The sequence below is a fragment of the Elephas maximus genome, chromosome 4, assembly GCF_024166365.1.
Source record: "Elephas maximus indicus isolate mEleMax1 chromosome 4, mEleMax1 primary haplotype, whole genome shotgun sequence".
In the NCBI taxonomy this organism is placed as follows: Eukaryota; Metazoa; Chordata; class Mammalia; order Proboscidea; family Elephantidae; genus Elephas; species Elephas maximus.
The window spans coordinates 27,895,017-27,913,716 of record NC_064822.1 but is presented as its reverse complement, the minus strand read 5'-3'; the positions used below and the strand labels follow the sequence as shown (position 1 = coordinate 27,913,716).

Sequence of the window (18,700 nt, the reverse complement as noted above, 5' to 3'; positions counted from 1 at the left end):
TTGATTTGGGTCTTTTTATATCTTAAATGTTTACTTTTTAACATCTGGTGTACAGTTATAATTATTTTTAATGTCCTCGTTCGCTAATTCTAACACCTGTGTCAGTTTTGAGTCAGTTTCTGTTGATCAATTTTTCTCTTCCTTAGTAAGTCAGATGCTCCTATTTATATTTTCATGTCTCCTATTACAGGTATCCCTTTATAGTTGAGGTTGTATTATCTTTGATAAATTTTTATGTTCCACTTACTGCTTGCTTAAAAGGCTTTACGGATTGTCTAGTTTTAACTGAAATGACCTTCATAAAATAGACAGATCTTGCCCAAAACAAGATTCTTACAAAGAAACCGAATTAAAAATGTAGGCAAAATGAATAAGAAAAGGGCTTAGATGACATTTCTTCTAATTCTTTTATGAGTTCTTTGTCAACCACATGAAGAGGCTGAAAAAATGGTTTACTCACATCTGGTTAAGAAGTTGGCAAAATCAAAATTATGAAAAAGACTTCCAGTGCTCCCAGCAGTAAAGACATACTGGCAGCTTGCAAAACAGAAGGACCAGACTTGGTCAAGAAGCAGTTTTATTATGGGAGAACCAGAAAGCTCAGTTGCCGCACCTGAGATTCACCAGAGGAACCAAGGGAAGATGAATGGGGACTTCAAGGATCTAGGTGCAGATGAGGTGCCCTTTCAGGCTGCACGTATCTGTTGGCTTTGATGGTAGGATTCTCGTGGGCAGTATCTCCTGGGGGAAATACCTAGAACTTCTAGATATAAAATGTCAAAGAAAATAGCGCGGGGACATCTAGTTAGTTATCCACATGCAAATTGCTCATATGACAGAGACAAATTACCCCTGCTGTCAAATGTGGGGGTAGGGGGGTGGTGAAGGAAAACACATTCTGGGAACAGTGAGCTTCATTTTTCTTTTCTTGGGTAAACCAGTTAGCTGGTAGATAGCAAAGAGGCCAGTCTGCTGTTGAGCTTGCTGTCTGGGGCTTTTAAGAAAGAAAAAATTTTTTTAGTTACTTCTGTGTCTTCTGGAAAACCTCAAGAATTTAACTGTAGTACATACATGCCAGGCTGTCTCTATGTAATGTCTACCAGTAGCCTTCATTTAGAACCTCCACTTCAGTGACAAGTCGGAGCCATTTGTTTCCCTCATCGGAATGTTTTTTTAAAGAAAACGTAAATAATTTCATATTGCTTATTTTATATATATGGGTCCGTTTTTTAAGTGAAATAATTTTTACTTTATCTAGACCTAGTGAATTCAAGTATGTGAGATTTTTGTTTGTCTGCAGGCAAAGAAACTTTATACTTAGTTTTTCCTTGGTCTGTATAATCAGCAGCATTCTTTCACTGATGGTTTTCCAGTCGCTCTAGACATGGTTTTATCAACTCCTTTATCACCTTGGGCCAAAACACCAAACGTTTTCTTTAATCTTTGGCATATAGAAAGATCTGGTATAATGCGCGTTTTGAGTGTACATTTTTATTACTCAGTTTGTGTATGTAATGGGTTATCAGAACTCATCCAAGAATTACTAATACATTCCCATATTGGTGACAGGTGTTCTCTTAAGCATTTAGTATATGAAGAGGCTGTACTTCTGAGTTGGGACATTTCTGAATTAATTGTGACAAGCTAATAAGATCTTTTGAAAGTTCCTTTCCAAGCTTTTTGAGCTAACGTTTTCCCTTTGGCCAGTGGGGTAGACTGCAGGTTATTTTTGATACTCTTTAAAAGCAAGTGGGAATATGTTTTCCCTTTGGCCAGTGGGGTAGCCCACACATTAGTTTTGATACTCTGTAAAGACATGTGAGCAGTTACTGTTCATTTAGGCCAGATGGCATGTGTCAGCTCCTTTCCTGGAAAGGGAGAGGTATTTGAGGCTGCTGTAGTAAAAACCTTATGTGACTTCTTATGAAGCTCTTCCTTTCATTACATAAAATAGTACTTCTAGAAGCTTTTCATTATAGAACATTGGGCACCTTTTTCACTTAGAGGAATTTTTATTAATTGTCTAAATTCTCTGTTTGAAATTCTGCAGTAGCAAATGATCATTGATTATATAAAACTAACACAGTGTTTTAGGATTAGAACAAATGAGAAAGAATTCATAGAGACAAGCAGTGAGTGAGAGACCCTCTTATATTTGTACTACTCCTCCAAGCTGCTTACAATTAGGATCCGAATTTAGTGGTTGGCTGGCACTGGACAACCTGCTCACAATACCGTGTGGGGTACATGAACCAGAAGCCAAACCAGTTGCCGTCAAACCATTTCAGACTCATAGTGACCCCAGGTGTTGCAGCATAGAACTGTGCTCCAAGACCGTCCTGACTCACAAATCAGCCATGGATGGTTTTCTCTGCATTAGCACTGTGAATCCTAGCTCTTGGCTTTTAATGTGTACAGTCATCACCTTAAATGGATTTTTTTTTTTTTTTAATATTTTGGAAGAAGCATAGGTAGGTGAGTGTTTATAAATTCTACAAGCATTTGATTTTCATTTATCTTGACTAAATCCTAAGGTGCTGAATTTCAGCGATGCTTTTTGTTTTATCTTTACGTCCAGATATGGGTTGTGAATTTTGGGCATTTGATAAGGAGATTTTTCCATTTTCTGGTTTTCTTGGTAATTGTTTTTAAAAGTATGTTTTATTTGAAGACTTATCAAAATTTTCATTTCTTCAAGGTGTTGACTTTAAGGTGAAAACAATTTCAGTGGATGGAAATAAGGCTAAACTTGCAATATGGGTAAGAGTTTTTAAAATATATTTTAAATTAATATTAAGCAAGCTTATTCCTTTTAGGAAAGCAGAAACTGATTTGTGTAGTGTTCCAGAGGTGAATGAACAATTTGTATGAAATGGTGTTTGGTAGCTCTGATATTGATTAAAACTATTACCTATCTGCTAGAGGGAATCATTGCTATTGATTGTGTTTCCTTAAAACACTGAACTAACACTAAAGACAATTGTTGGGGGCGGGGAAGGGAAATGAAGTGATATTTAGAAAAAAAACTATTTTTCATGTTGTTTAGTATAAATATTTACAAAATTTGAGTTTGTCAACTTAGGATTTATTTTTAATACTGAGACTCAGCCTTTCTTTACTGACTTCTTTTCATTTCCGTGAATCCAGTCATAATGGCTCTGCTAACTAGACTTCTTCATGCTAGCGCTGAATGAGATAGCATTAACTGTCAACAAACACAGCCAGACCCAGAGATGTTCTAACCAAGGCACTCGGCGTCTGTGTCTGTCTGTCGCTCTCCTACCTGTCATCCATCTACCTATATATTTATCTGTCTAAATATGATGATTGCTAAATATACATGTTGTAAAAAATACTACTTTATGTATCTAGTTTTCACATGATTATCACATACTTCGATAATGAAATATGGTTATATATGAATATATGTATCACATATATAATTTCTAATAATATACTATTTTATATTTTGAATTTTCACAAATAAATACCTGTGATAATTATTATAATATCCATTTATATAACATGAATATGATAAATAATATTGGAACTGGTCAGCAGTCATCAAATAGAGAAGACATTTATTTTGGTGGTTAAATGATAAATGCTGCCTGTGTTAAAAGCTATGGCTGCTACTCAAAAGGTCTACAGTTCGAATCCACCAGCCATTCCTTGGAAACCCTATGGGGCAGTTCTACTCTGTCCTATAGAGTCGTTATGAGTAGGACTTGACTTGACGTGCCTCAGTCACAGATTGAGGCAGCAGGCGTTCATGAATCGTGTAATCTTGTTTATCTTCGTGATGTCCTCTGAATGGCACACTATTTCTAACTCACATTTTATCCCAAAGTAACAAGTAACTATGTAAGCATGTTTAATGCTTTTCTGTCAAAGTTTTGATAATGTACAATCCTTTAAATCATTGTTAGCCTGTTTGTTCTTCTATCCCAGTGTATTTGATATCAACCAGCACACTAATGGCCAACAGAAAACAATTTGGAAAATTCTGGCCTAGACCATAGTGACATATGCTGAAGGATTTGAGAATGCTGTGTTCTTTCTGTGCTAAAGTCGCGACATGATTTTCCACATGCTTTTCATTGTTGATTTATTGCCTCTTTTTACCCTTGCTACTACTTTGTGAAGTATACAGATTAAAGGGGGACGTAAGGTTGAAGGTTGCGGGGAGATCTTTGCCTCATGCAAGAGATATTTTTAAAAGCGATTTTCTAGTTTCTGCCTAAGAAGAAGACAGGCAGGTATTATTGAAGTGACAACTTTACTGTTGACTTATGTTTTTTAGAGAAGAGAGGCTTTTCATCTGACTTTAAGAATAATACAGGCTCATTCTGAAAAAAATAAATAATTGCGACAATAAGAAAATTATAGTAGAGAAGAAAGTTCACTTTTAACTAGTGTCCATATTTTAGTGAATATCCTTTAAAATATCGAAGCACGTGCATATATATTGTCACATACATGTATATGCAGTTTTCCAAAAGGAAGGGATTATGTATTGTTTTATAACTTGTTGGTTCCCCCTCCCCCCAACGCACACACACACTGCGTGTATTTCTCCCTGTCAATGAATATAAAGGTACATCAGTTTAAAATGGCTACCTGGTATTCCATCCCATGGCTGTTCCTTAATTTAGTCAGTCCTCAGTGAATGATATCTAAATTGTTTTCAGTTTTCCACAAAGAAAAGCAGTGCTTTGGTAGGCATTCTTATTTATACATCCGTATGCACCTGTCTCCTCCTTTAGGATAGGTTCGTAGACGTAGGATTGTGGGCTCAAAGAGTGTGAAGATTTAACACTGATACATACCAAAAGGTGTTTTTAAAAAATCAGTTTATATTCCCTTCAATTTTATTTTCAGATTCATTCTGTATACCTCAATCCACACTGTGTATCGGCAGTCTTTTTGTCTCTCTGAATGAATGATAATTTCACTTTTGTATGCATTTCTTTTGATGAGTAAGATTTTCTCGTGTTATTGTTTTTAAATGAATTTTTTAATATGCTTTGCTTATTTTATATTATCACTCATCTTTTTATTTGTCTTTATATAATAAAAATACTAATTCTTTATTATATGCTACAATATTTCCAAGTTGTCATTTGTCTTTAAAATCTTATTTAAGATTAATGCGGAGTCCTTGCTGGCTCAAACAGTTAACACACTCGGCTGCTAAGCAATAGATTGGAGGTTCAGATTCACCCAGAGGCACCTCAGAAGAAAGACCCGGTGATCTTCCAAAAAATTAGCCACTGGAAAACCTATGGGGCACAGTTCTTCTCTGACACATATGAGGTCTCCAGGAGTTGATGGCATCTGGTTTTTTTTTTTTTTTTTAAGATGAATATGTGTTTGAGTTCTGATGTATGTGTGTAACATTACCTCTTTGTCATATGCTACATTTTTTTTTTTCAGTTTGTCATTTACCTTCAAAACTTGTTTAGTGTGAGTGTGTGTGTATGTCAGTGTCACACACATACACAGACAGAGACAGAGAGGACAGAGATGTTCTTGCCATACCAAGGTTTTAATATGTATATGATCACATCAGTTATTTTTCTTCGTAGTGTCTGGGTCTTATGTCATACTTAGGAATGCCTTCCAACGCCAAGATTAGAAATACATAAACCACAGTTTCCTGTAATTCTTTAATTTTTATTAGTGAACCCGCTTAGAGGCTCCTTCTAGGATCAATCAAATATGAATAATCATGCACAAGCCCTGTCCCCACTGTCTTCGGGAAGCACATGGACATCATGACCTAACTGGCACCGTTAAGGGTTTTTCCTTCTGTTGTCTTTTTACTACAACCCTCCCTCACTCCAGTTCCCTACATTATGTTATTTAGTTTTCGTAGCTCCTTCCTAGCCTTTTGTTTATCCCTTTCTATCTTTAATAATCTCGTCTCTCCTTCTTACGTCAGAAGATAAAGCCACAGGATAAAGACAAAAAGCTCTAGTTCTTTTTATCTTACAAAGATGTCATTACATTTACCACACACTCCTGTTCTGAAAACAAACACATGGAAAGATCTAACTTCTGACTGTTTTAACATATACGTTTTATAGCTGTTAGAGCCCTGATCCAACAACCATGGCACACGTTTATTTTGCCCAACTAATCACATCTATTTAAACATTTTAAAGTGAATCCAAAACTGTCAAGACTTCATACATCTGGCCTTAGTAAATATTTATGTGTAATGTGTGAAACTCATGAATAGTCTTAACGTTGAAACTTTTTTTTTGCTCTAGTCTTTTAAAATATTAGCCTTTATGGATTTTAAGTGATTGTGTGTGTGTGTGTGTGGTGTCGATCTCCTTGAAGAACAGAGGCAACAAAACTCCTATTTGGCTACTTTCTGCTAGCTCTAGAAATTAATTTAGTGACGTTACAGAGACAGTTTCATTACGTAAGTAGAATTTTTTATTTTTGTCATAACAAAAAGTCTTGAAACTAAAATATTTCATATTTTATCTTTGGCTCACACTATTTGCTAAAGGAATGGAACAATGCTTGAAATTAGAAGTATGCATAAAAAACAGCTAACCCTTAAAATTCCAAATTTTGTAACAAGACAGAGTCTTGTCTTTTTCAATAATGGTTTTCCCCCTTTTTCAAAAAAAGGAAAGGCCTGTAGCACTCAAAGTTAATGTTAAATGCTAAAACAAAACAACAACTGCCATCGAGGGGATTCCAGCTCGCAGCAACTCCACGCAAGTCAGAGTAGAATTGGGCTCCGTGGGGTTGTCAGTGGCTGATTTTTTATCAGAAGTAGATCACCAGGCCTTTCTCCTGAGGTGCCTCTGTGTGGACTCAAACCTCCAACTTCCTGGTTAGCAGCCGAGTGCATTAACTTTGCACAAGCCAGGGACTTTGGCCTATATCATGTTATCAAAATTATAATCTGCTTTACAAGCATGTCTACTTCATGTTATGCAGGCTTTAGTTTATATTATTGTTCTTGAAAAGTTCAGTAAAATATCTATACAAATTGAGTAATTTTAAATATCAGAGCCTAGTTACTTCGAGAGAGAGATTTTTGTAAAAAGAGAAATCATTTTGTTTATCACTCATAAATTTATGTGCTTAGAAAGTTTAATTTTCCCATTGCATCACTTTGACTTGGTGGGGGTGGGAAAAGGTAATGTGTCTGTACTGTACTGGTTTTGGTGAGAATCTGGAAGCAAGGAATTCTACTAGTTCTTCTGCATTTATGTAGCTTATCTATGAAAGCTACAGCAGTATATCCATGGGGAACTGCCGGAAATTCAGGCTGGATTCAAGAGGACATGGAACCAGAGATGCCATTGCTGATGTAAGATGGATCCTGGCTGAAAGCAGAGAACTCCAGAAAGATGTTTGCCTGTGTTTTATTGCCTGTGCTGTGTGGTGGATCATAACGAACTATGAATAACATTGTGAAGAATGGGAATTGCAAAAACAGTTATGTTCATGAGAAACATGTACATAGATCAAGAGGCGGTTGTTAGAACAAGGGGATGCTGTGTGGTTTAAAGTCAGGGAAAGTGTGCGTCAGAGTTGTATTCTTCCACCATACCCATTCAATCTGTATGCTGAGCAAATAACCCGAGAAGCTGGCCTGAAGGAAGAAGAACTTGTGTCAGGATTGGAGGAAGATTCGTTAACAACCTGCGCTATGCAGATGACACAACCTTGCTTGCTGAAAGTGAAGAGGACTTGAAGCACTTACTAATGAAGATCAAAGACCACAGCGTTCAGTATGGATTACACCTCAACATAAAGAAAACAAAAATTCTCACAACTGGACCAATAAGGAACATCATCATAAACGGGGAGAAGATCAAAGTTGTCAAGGATTTCATTTTACTTGCTTCCACAATCAACACCCATGGAAGCAGCAGTCAAGAAATCAAATGACGCTTTACATTGGGCAACTCTGCTGTAAAAGACCTCTTTAAAGTGTTGAAAAACAAAGATGTCACCTTGAAGACTAAGGTGCGCCTGATCCAAGCCGTGGTGTGGTGTTTTCAGTCACTTCATATGCATGTGAAAGCTGGACAGTGAATAACGAAGACCGAAGAAGAGTTGATGCCTTTGAATTGTGGTGTTGGTAAAGAATATTAATTATACCATGGGCTGCCAGAAGAACAAACAAGTCTCTCTTGGAAGAAGTACAATCAGAATGCCCCTTAGAGGCAAGAATGGCAAGGCTACATCTCTCTTACTTTGGACATGTTATCAGAAGGGACTTGGAGAAGGACATCATGTTTGGTAAAGTAGAGGGTCAGCAAAAAAGAGGAAGACCCTCAATGAGATGGATTGACACAGTGGCTGCAACAGTGGGCTCAAGCATAACAACAGTTGTGAGGATGGGGCAGGACTGGGCAATGTTTTCTTCTGTTGTACGTAGGGTTACTATTAGTCAGAACCTTGATGGAACCTACCAACAACATAATGTGAAGAGTGGTGGATGTGCAAAGTGGTTTACATTTAAGTTTATTTTCCTCTTAAGTTTCTCTTCTGGGTCTGTAAATTACCTCAGCTCCATCCTACCTATTGTTTTTGTCTTAAATCATTCTGTACTTTGGCCAAGCAAAAAAAAACTTGGTATTGCTGGAGCCCCTCATTACTGTTTTAAAATTCCCCTCCAGTCTTATAAAACTGTATATAAAGGAGCTCCTGCTTGTCCCATAGCTAAGCCTACATGTGTAACAGTGGACTGGTAGCAAGTAGAAGTTTGACATGTCTAAATTCTTCTTCAGGTAACTTTACATCAGCGGACTGCAGACCTTTTCATAGAGGGCCACATAGTAACTATTTAGGCCAACTTTAAAGTGGGCAATATGGCCTCTGTTACAACTACTTAACTGCTGTATAGCACGAAAGCAACCATAGCAATACATAATCAGATGGGCCCGTGTTCCAATAAAACTTTACTTAGTAATCTTTATATAATAATAATAATAATGTATATATTATATAATATATAATCATATAGGTGGTTGGTGGGCTGCAGCAGCAGTTTGTAGGTCCCTTGAAGCCACAGTCCAAGGATGGTAGAAAGAAAGAAAACAGAAGGAACCAGACTCAGAAGTAGAGGCTTATTTATAAATTAGTTTATTTTTTTCAGCAAACGTTGAGCAACTGTCCTGGGTTAAGAATTGCTCTAAGCACTGGAGTTAAAATGCTGATTAAGCCCATGAAGTTCTTGTCCTCATGAAATCTACATTTCCTGGTTAGTGTATAACTTCAGTTTTTCACCAACCATTATGTAAGTCAGAAACACTATGTAACCAGGAATGGTTTGGTTTTATGCATTGTCCTGAAAGAAGATAGATAGAAGGCACTTTAAGAAGTCCAATCTGGAAATTCCTTACTGAAAATAATGTAATTCTCTTTAAGCCAATGGTTGTCAACCTTGCCTTGACTGTACATTAGAATCACTGGGGAAGATTTTAAAATTTCTATCATACCCTACACCTGTAGTTTTGTCGTCTACACCTGTTAAAATATTTAGGAGTTCCATGTATAGAGTTTGAGAACTATTACGTTCAATGAAATAGATTTCATGTATGATAAAAATCTTAAATCCAAAATGGTAGAAAACCTTTATTTAGGTGCCTTTTTCTAGAGATGGGTCAGTGTATATTAATTTTATGTAATATTTGTCAGTAAAAGAACACAACTTATTTAAATTCCAGGTTTCAGATGAGCTCATGCATTGATATTATTTTTAATAATGCTGTTTGACTTTCTATTCTTTACAAAAACAAAAACAAAAACCATTGCCTTCCAGCTGATTCTGATTAATAGCAACCCTATAGGACAGAGTAGAACTACTCCATAGGATTTCCAAGGAGCAGCTGATGGATTCGAACTGCTGACGTTTTGGTTAGCAGCCGTAGCTCTTAACCACTGTACCACCAGGGCTCCTCCATTCTAAGTATATTAAAATTCTGTTATTTATACTTGCTTTATTTAATAATAATTGTCACTTTTAGGATACTGCTGGTCAAGAGAGGTTCAGAACATTAACTCCCAGCTATTATAGAGGTGCGCAGGGTGTTATATTAGGTATGTATTTATTTTTAATACACCATTTAAGAAATATGCTCTTTTATTATAGATTACAAGAATTTCTAATTTTCATAGTGTAAGAGGGTCAATAAGTTTTCATTTTTTTAGGGCTGCTGTTCTATAACTTAAAGTTATATTAACTTCATTTAATAATTAACGAGTATTAAAAGGTATTTATTTTAAGCCATTTACCTACCAATTAAAAAATAAAGATCAAACTAATTTATTTGGTTTAAAAGCGTGGGTTGATGAGAGCATAACTGAGGAATAATCCACATATACAGTCAGTCTGTTTGGTCTTCAGTGATAAGCATATTAATATACGTTGCAGTTTATGAGACTGTTTTTTAGTAGAATCTGTCTTACCAGTCCTGAAAAATAGCATAAAGCACTTAACGCTACTGATTTTTAATCAAAGTTTAAAAGCCAAATATGAATTTACCGTATAATTTGTTGAAAATTGCTTGCCCTTAATATTCCTGGGAAGCTGTTTAAAATGAATAGTGATCAATTGTAGGGAGAATTTCTTTTTTCTATCATGATATATGATGAGGCTTTGGCTTCATTTTTCTTAACTTGAAAGTGACTCTTACCATTTTTGTTCAGCATCTTCTAAATTTAGAAAATACTTTCAAAAAACTCTATTATCTGTGGTGATATAAGATGAAAGTGATAATAGAGGAAGACATTCAAGAGTCCATCTGTACATATTTTTTCAAAGTTGAAAATTCTGGTCCTTGCAAGAAAGAAACTAACAGGGTCATAGATATTTAAATTCATATAAAATGTTTGAGATTTTGCCTCAGATCCAAATCTAAACACTTTAAATTTTCTTACAAACTTTTATCATTATGGATGAGGACAGCAGTTGTTTTGCTTAAATTCAGTTATCACACAAAATATATTTTCATTTCTGTTATAATGTCTGTTAATAAAATTGAAGTGTGTGTGTGTTTTTAATATACTTGTTTTTTTCATCTGCATCAGTAGGCACTGATTGTTAAGCACTGAAAGCATAGAAAAAGTACAGATTGCCTATAGAGTAATATTAGCTCCTAGTTACACATCAGAAATGTAGTAGCATTGCTTGTTATTTTTAATGCTTATTTAATGAATGACTCTTAACTTTTTCAGTCTATGATGTCACAAGAAGAGACACCTTTCTTAAACTGGATAATTGGTTAAATGAATTGGAAACATACTGCACGAGAAATGACATAGTAAACATGCTAGTTGGAAATAAAATTGATAAGGTAAGAAGGCAGACACACTTGGCATTCTGGCTCAATATTTTAGTAGCTTTTCTTAATCTTTGCATTTATCTTTTAGGAAAATCGTGAAGTTGATAGAAATGAAGGCCTGAAATTTGCACGAAAGCATTCCATGTTATTTATAGGTAAGTGTGTGGAGAGCTGTCCTTTCCTTGTTAATGAGGAATTTTAAAATGGGGTTTCTCCTACATGTTTCCCTTTATGAACAATAAGGTGTATTTATTCAGTTCATAGCTATCTTTTGCTATAAAATTCTCACTATAGAATCATAGAATCAGGTCCTTTTTTTTTTTCATTCTGTAAAAATAAAAGGATTACATTATGTGAAGTCAGAACATTTTATGAAATGCTGTTAAATGCCTCTGGGATTTAACAGCATTTCATAAAAGCCTGGCACTGGTAGATTCTGTTACAGGCATTCAATGCTAAAGTTGTACTTTGCTGGTCTGTGTGCTAGTAGCATTTTAAATGCTTAACCTGAGGCCCTTCCCTACATTTTCTGAACTAGAACCTACATTTTAATAAGATCTTCATGCGATTCATATACGTATTAAAGTTCCAGAAGCACTGTAGAACAGGGATTGGCCAGCTAAGGCATGAGCCAGATTGGGCCCTGCCACCTGTCTCTCTTAGTGGACTTTTTACTGGAGCAAAGCCACGTCTTTTCGCCTATTTGTCTGGCTGCTTTTGTGCTACAGTGGCAGAGGTCAAGAGTTGTGACCCTGTGGTCTGCAAAGCCTAAAATATCTACTGTCTGGTCCTTTACAGAATAAGTTTGCCAACCACTGGTCTAACAGTGGATTAACTATATCAGAATCACCTGGGGAGCTTTTAAAAATTATAGGTCCCCAGGCCTTAATTATAGATCTGAAGCAGGGCCTGGAAAGCAAGTTATAAAAGCACCCTATTGATTCTGACGTGAAGCCAGCTTTAGGGATTACTGACTTAGCTATTCTTCTGTATTAGAACCTGCTAGAAATCAGTATATGGAATTGGAAGAATATCCCATAGAGATAGAAGCATGGTAGGAATTTTCTGAAAGGAATTTGAGTACTGCCTTTACTGCTGGGCATCTTTCGTTTCTATACATTAGTTTATTTGATAAATATGTATTGAACACTGAGGATATACCAATGAATAAAATGGACAAACTCCTTGCCTTCATGGAGCTTACATTCCAGTGGAGGAAACAGACTTAAATATGCAAGTAGTGCTGTGAAAGGGAAAAAAAGAGTCTAAGGGGAGAGAGTGACCAGCCCTGGGTGGCAGTTAGGGAGAGTTCTTTGAGGCAGCACCATTTGATCAGGAATCTGTCACATGAGGATAGAGGGGAGGATCATCTCAGGCAGAGAAAACAGCAGATGTTTTCTGAGGTAGGAACCAGCTTAGTGTGTTCAGAGAACAGGATGAAAGCTTGTGGGCTGGAGCATGGTATTTATTTAATGTTGCTGACAGCTTCCTCTTTCTTCAGATACTTCAAAGAAATTGTTGGGAAGGGTGATGATGGTGGGAGATGAGATTAGGAAAGGAGGTAGGGTAAAGAGATGGATTTTAGTGTAAGAGTGGTAGAAAGCACAGGTGTCGTGATGTAATCTGATTCTCTTTGAAAAGATCAAAGATCATTTGCTTAGATAATGGCCTGTGAGAAGAGAAAGCAAGAGGCTAGTTATTCTCTTGCAGTGGTCCAGATGAATGATGCTGGTAGATTTGACTAGGGTAGCTGTAGTAGGTGGTGAAAAGTTAGCAGATCTGGGAGATACTAAACTGATAGGGTATGTTGGTAGATTGGGTATGGAAGATAAGAAAGAACAGTCAAGGATAAATTGGGTTTTGGGCATGAGCAATTAGGTGAATTGCACTGCCATTAACTGGGATGAGGAAGACTGAGGTCAGAGCAGGTTTGGGTAGCATAGTCAGGAATCAAGAATTCTGTTTAGAGATAAGAATGGACTGCCTTTCAGATATGCTAGTCATTGGTATTTAGGTGACCTTCAAGGTTATGGGTTTGGAGCGATCACTTCAGGAAAGAATGTAGACAGAATTCAGCGAAAAAAGGAGGTGCCAGCAAGTCAGACATGCCAGTGAAATAGGGGAATTACCAGGAGTGTTTGGGTCCTGAAAGTCAAGTGAACAAAGTATTTAAAGAAAGAGGAAGTTTTCAGCAATATTAAATGGCTGCAAGGTGTCAAATAAGGTAAGGGCACTGGATTTGACAAGATAGAACATGTTGGTGGTCTTGAAAAGAAAGTTTTCAGTGGAGCGGTGAGAAGGAAAGCCTACTTAGAATCATTGGAAGAAAGATAGGAAAGTGGAAACAGCCTACGTAGGTAACTCTTTAGAGGAATTTTGCTTTGAAGGAGAATAGAGAAAGAATGCTAGAAGGATATGTTGGCTGGAGGGCAGGTTTTCTTGTTTTTTAAATAAGATGGAAAATAATTTCAGCAGGTTTGTAGGCTGCTTGGTAGGATCCAGTAGAGGAAGCATGATCTTTAGGTGAATTAGAAGGAATGGGAATCCAAGGAAGTAGAGAAGGCACCTGTTGCTGTCGAGTCGATTGCAACTCATGGTGACTGTGTAGGAGGAGTAGACCTGCCCCCATTGGGTTTCCAAGGCTGTAATCGTTACGAAAACAGACTGCCACAGCTTTCTTCCGCAGGGTGGCCGGTGGGTTCGAACTACCGAACTTTTGGTTAGCAGCTGAGTGCTTAAACATAGCAGCAGGGATAGTTTACCTATTGTAACAGGAGGGAAGGCAGAGCATAAGGATACATGCAGACAGTTTGAGAAATTTGTTAGCGGGATGATTAGTAGATAGTTTGCCAGATTGCTTCTGTTTTTCTAAACGTAAAACTAGATCTTCAGCTGAGATGGAGGAGCTTTGAGATGAAGGACTAGAATAGTCATGTAAGACAGTGAAAAAGGGTAATTGACCAGAGGACTGTAGTAGTGAGTGTTCACTTGAGTTTCATGAGCATAAAATTTAAAATGGGACCAGTCTCATGGGTGGGGATTATTTTATCCAGCCACACATACGTAGCTGCCTTGTGGCAGGCACAGTAACCAGATTAATGGTTTAACTTGGGCCTCAATTTCCCTATTCTCAAATGGCAGTACTGCCTGTTTCAGGGGTTAGTTTTAAGAACTAACTGAAAATTAAGAAAATTTTGGCATTATTTGAATTAGGTTTTTCAGTTTACAATTCTATCATAAAATGTTGGGCTTACATATCAATATTCTTAAGGATATGATTTAAAGAGCTCTATTTTTTTTTTATTTTGAGAGTTGGGGGAAATTGGCTAACATTAACCCTGTGGTGAGAAATTGTCGATTTGGCTCTTAATATATTGTTTTGGCTCTTGATATATTATGCCATAATAATTTCCCAGAAAAACTTGGGAATGGGACTGGGGAGGAATATACCATGACATTTTTCCTTGAATTTCAGAGGCAAGTGCAAAAACCTGTGATGGTGTACAATGTGCCTTTGAGGAACTTGTCGAAAAGATCATTCAGACCCCCGGACTGTGGGAAAGTGAGAACCAGAATAAAGGAGTAAAGCTATCACACAGGGAAGAAGGCTATGGAGGAGGAGCGTGTGGTGGTTATTGTTCTGTGTTATAAACTCTGGAAAAACCCATCTCTTGCATATTTGATCAGATAGTAACATCATTCTGTATATAAACTCTTTAACTGCTATTTTAGGGACCTTGCAGTTTGCACATACTTGTTTTGTATCATGACAGTAAATATTTGCGGGAAATCCCACTCATCGGCTTTTCCAGGTAACGTGTTACGATAAGCATGCAGTTTGCAGTCTACAGTTTTTTATGTAACATAAAATAGGTGTACCTTTATAAGTACATTTCATTTTATGGTTTACATTTATCATGTAATTTTTAAAAATCCTCCTTAGTATATGTTGATACAAGGTCTGCTTTTGATCTCCTTTTTGCTTAAGTACTCCTCTTGATTATTGGAACTCCCAGGAACACTGGGAGGCATACATATGTCGTCAAAGCTGGCAAATTTCCTTTCAGGAATAACAAAGAGCATGATCCCACAGCTTTTCTAGGATGTCTGCTGACAGATTCTCTTTTAGCATTAAGAAAAACTCTCATTACAGGAAGTAGCCCAGGCCAATTTATAATTCAATTTCTGTTTGTTCTGATGATGCTTCCAAAGCAGCGTTGATCTGTTAAAGCAGTTTGGTCTTACTTTTTAATTTACTTCAGCGAGTAACTCAGTTGTTGGCCCAGAGTTTTTAACCCTGTGGTCTGTATGTTGGACTCACGGCCCTCTGGTGTGGCATTTTTAGTTCTGTGGTGGTTGGCGGTGACAGTAAGATTTTCCCCCGTTTTGGTTTCACAGGGACATGAGTAGTGTGTTCATTGTAACTCATATAGTTCTGCTGACTTTGAAAACCAACCCCCTTTTTTCATAAATGTTGTTAGTGTTTGTGTAAGTACCTCAATTGTAACTTGTTTAATGTTTATGAATATATGTATCTTAAGACTTCCGTAAATGGCTAGTTGATACTCAAAAACCTATTTCTGTGTTTTGAGGGGTAGGAGGAAAAATAACACTAACCGACAATTTGAGAAAGGCTTTTTGCTTCCAGATTCTGATATGTGTGGGAAAATAACTGTTGCAATGAAAATCTTGATAATTTACTGTAACCGGTACAACTTGTACAGACTAATAAATTTTTTCCACAGTATTCGGTTTTCTAACCTCTTGCTATTATACATTGTATATATTTTTCCCTCATATGTTATTTAATTTACTTTGATCTCTGATATTTTAATCACCCAAATAAATTGTCCTTTAAGGCTGGTCACTATAATACCCCTCAGTAAGATTCCAGTATTAATTTCTGGGCAGTTTGTTCTCTATCTACATTTGTAACTGATGAGCATTTTTGTGGGTCACCTTTGCGGCAGGTGTGTTGTTGGATTTACTTCAAGTTGGCTTCTTTCTGAAATGTCCATCTTCACGTATGAAAACCTCACGTTCTACTTAACACTTGTTAGACTATATTACATGTGATTAAAGGTTTTATACATTCTGTACATTTTTACTAAACAAAGCATTTACTACTATATAATGTTGGAGGAAAAAGGTAGCTAACAACATGTACGTATGATTCGTTAGTGCAACATTGAAACTTGAGATTTGTGTATTTATGTGGAGTGTATATTGACACGACTTTTCTGTTTATTGCTTCTGGCTCCTTGAGCTGCAATAATCTTTATTTCTGTGCATTGGATTGTTGTCTTGATTTGATCAGAATTTGGATACATATGAGTCACTTGAATATGACTTGAAAAACTAATTTTGTTTGATTTACATTGTAACCTTTTATAGTTTTTGAATAAATACAATAGCCTGCTTTCCCTAGATGCATTTGTGGAGGAAATATTGTACATTTCCCCATTACTCGCATCAACTAAGGAACACCTGAATACAGTGTTATTCAAATGTTATTATATTATGTGGCTTTCATTTGTCTATTTTGTTGGAAACTTACTGTTTCATAGTGGAGGTTTCGTGAGTGAGGTAGTTGTAATATCTAAAAGCAGTCACTTCAGTAAATGAGGATTTTGTTATTCTTTTCACAAACCTTTGAAATAGTCTTAAAGTGCCTTTTGCAGATAGTACAAGTTAGAACAATTAGAATATAGTGTTTTGAGTTCTAGGAATACTGACATAGACCTAAGCAAATAAATAATTGACCGTATTACATTTCTATTGAGAGTAATAGTTAACATTTATTGAAAGCTTCCTTGGTGCCAGGTGCTGTTCTAAGTGCTGGATTGTTCTGTTAAACCTCACAGCAACCTTATGAGGTTGACACTCTTATTATCTCCATCTTAAAGATGAAGATACTGAAACCTAGATATGTTAGATTACTTCCCAGAGACCACTTAGCTGATCAGTGGTGGAGCTGGAGTCCAGTCAAGGTATTTTCACTCCTGAGGCTGTACTCTTCACCACTGCTCCTTTTTTATGACCAGTTACTAGCTTTTTGTGGTAACCCAGTAGGTTTAAGGTAGTTCCCCTGTTTCCTTATCACTCCCTTGTTATATGCATAGAACTAGTTCACATTTATTGGTTATAGAGTCATTCCCATTGATGTAAAACAACTCTGTAAGTCATTTGACCTAAAAGTGAAGTAGGTGGTCTTTTTAGTCCTTCTACCGTCGGAATCGACTCGAAGGCAATGGTGATGGTTTACCGTTGGCAGTGGGGTGGGGGGGAGGGGGATGAAAAACCCTGAGTTAGAAAAGGTACAAAGGGGATTTATGGCACATTAACATCCTATTTCTAATTGGATATGAAAAAAAAAAGAATTTAAACCTGGGAACAGTCTTTTGCTTGAAATTAAAATCTGGTGGGTGTTTCCATTTCAGGGAACTTAATTGATGTCTACAAAGTCATACTTAGTATTGAGCTTCTTATTGAGTGCAGTGGAATTAGACTTAATTTTGATTCATTGTAGTTTGTATACTCAAGAAATATGCACAGTTCTGTACTAAGTGTAGCGCTGGTCCATAGCTCATAAGAGGCTTCTCCATAAGTACTTAGCTTACTCTGGATGGTATAGACTTATATCCATGATATCTTTAAATACAGCTTAGTGTGTACTTTTTCTAACTGATTTTCAGGTGGACTGGAATAATCCTTCAGGTACCACACACTGTAGGTCTTCTCAATATTCAAGCATTATCCTTAAATTCCTTGGCACCCGTTTCACCAGTAATACTTAAGAAGTTTTTGTCCCATATGTATTTTCCATAGTTAGATACAGGAATAAAAGCATGTAGTCAGTTTTCAGAAGACATTTTACCGGTTCTGATCCCAGCTCTGCCGAAGATAATCAGCTAGAGACATCACTGTAGGTTTTGTCTGGAATTGTTAAGCTGATAGGCAGAGGCAACAGGCTGAGTTAAGACTCAAGGCTATGAATTTACCTGGGAATTGCTCTTTTTTTTTTTAAATGGGAGCATCTATCAGGTTGGGAAATGAACTCAACTTCTGTTACATTATGGGACTTTAAATTTTACTATTGTTGTTTAGTTGACTGTTCCATATTTAGGAATCAATAATGTTTCTGATTATATAAGTGGTGCAAAGCCAGCCTCTGGGTTAAAGCTCTTTCATACACACAAACATACACACTGATAGGGTATTTCTTTTTCTCTTCAACCTGATAGCAACAAATTATGTAATCGTGTTTGTGTTTATTTGATTACTGATAAGACTGAGCACTTTAATGTATTTATTGGATATTTGTACTACTTCTTTAGTGCCTTGCTCCCAGTACCACCACTAATTTTTTGGAGGGG

General features: G+C 36.6%; 1 protein-coding gene across 1 annotated transcript in view; it reads left to right on the top strand.

Moving 5' to 3' along the window:
- The window catches only part of RAB18 (RAB18, member RAS oncogene family), a 38,804-nt gene extending 21,967 nt beyond the window's left edge, over positions 1-16,837 (top strand). The window contains exons 3-7 of the mRNA XM_049881761.1: positions 2,699-2,760; positions 10,008-10,080; positions 11,218-11,336; positions 11,413-11,479; positions 14,800-16,837. Coding sequence (XP_049737718.1) covers positions 2,699-2,760; positions 10,008-10,080; positions 11,218-11,336; positions 11,413-11,479; positions 14,800-14,975 — 497 coding nt within the window. The 3' untranslated portion in view covers positions 14,976-16,837. The remainder of the gene's footprint in view (positions 1-2,698; positions 2,761-10,007; positions 10,081-11,217; positions 11,337-11,412; positions 11,480-14,799) is intronic.
- The last annotated feature ends 1,863 nt before the right edge of the window (positions 16,838-18,700 follow it).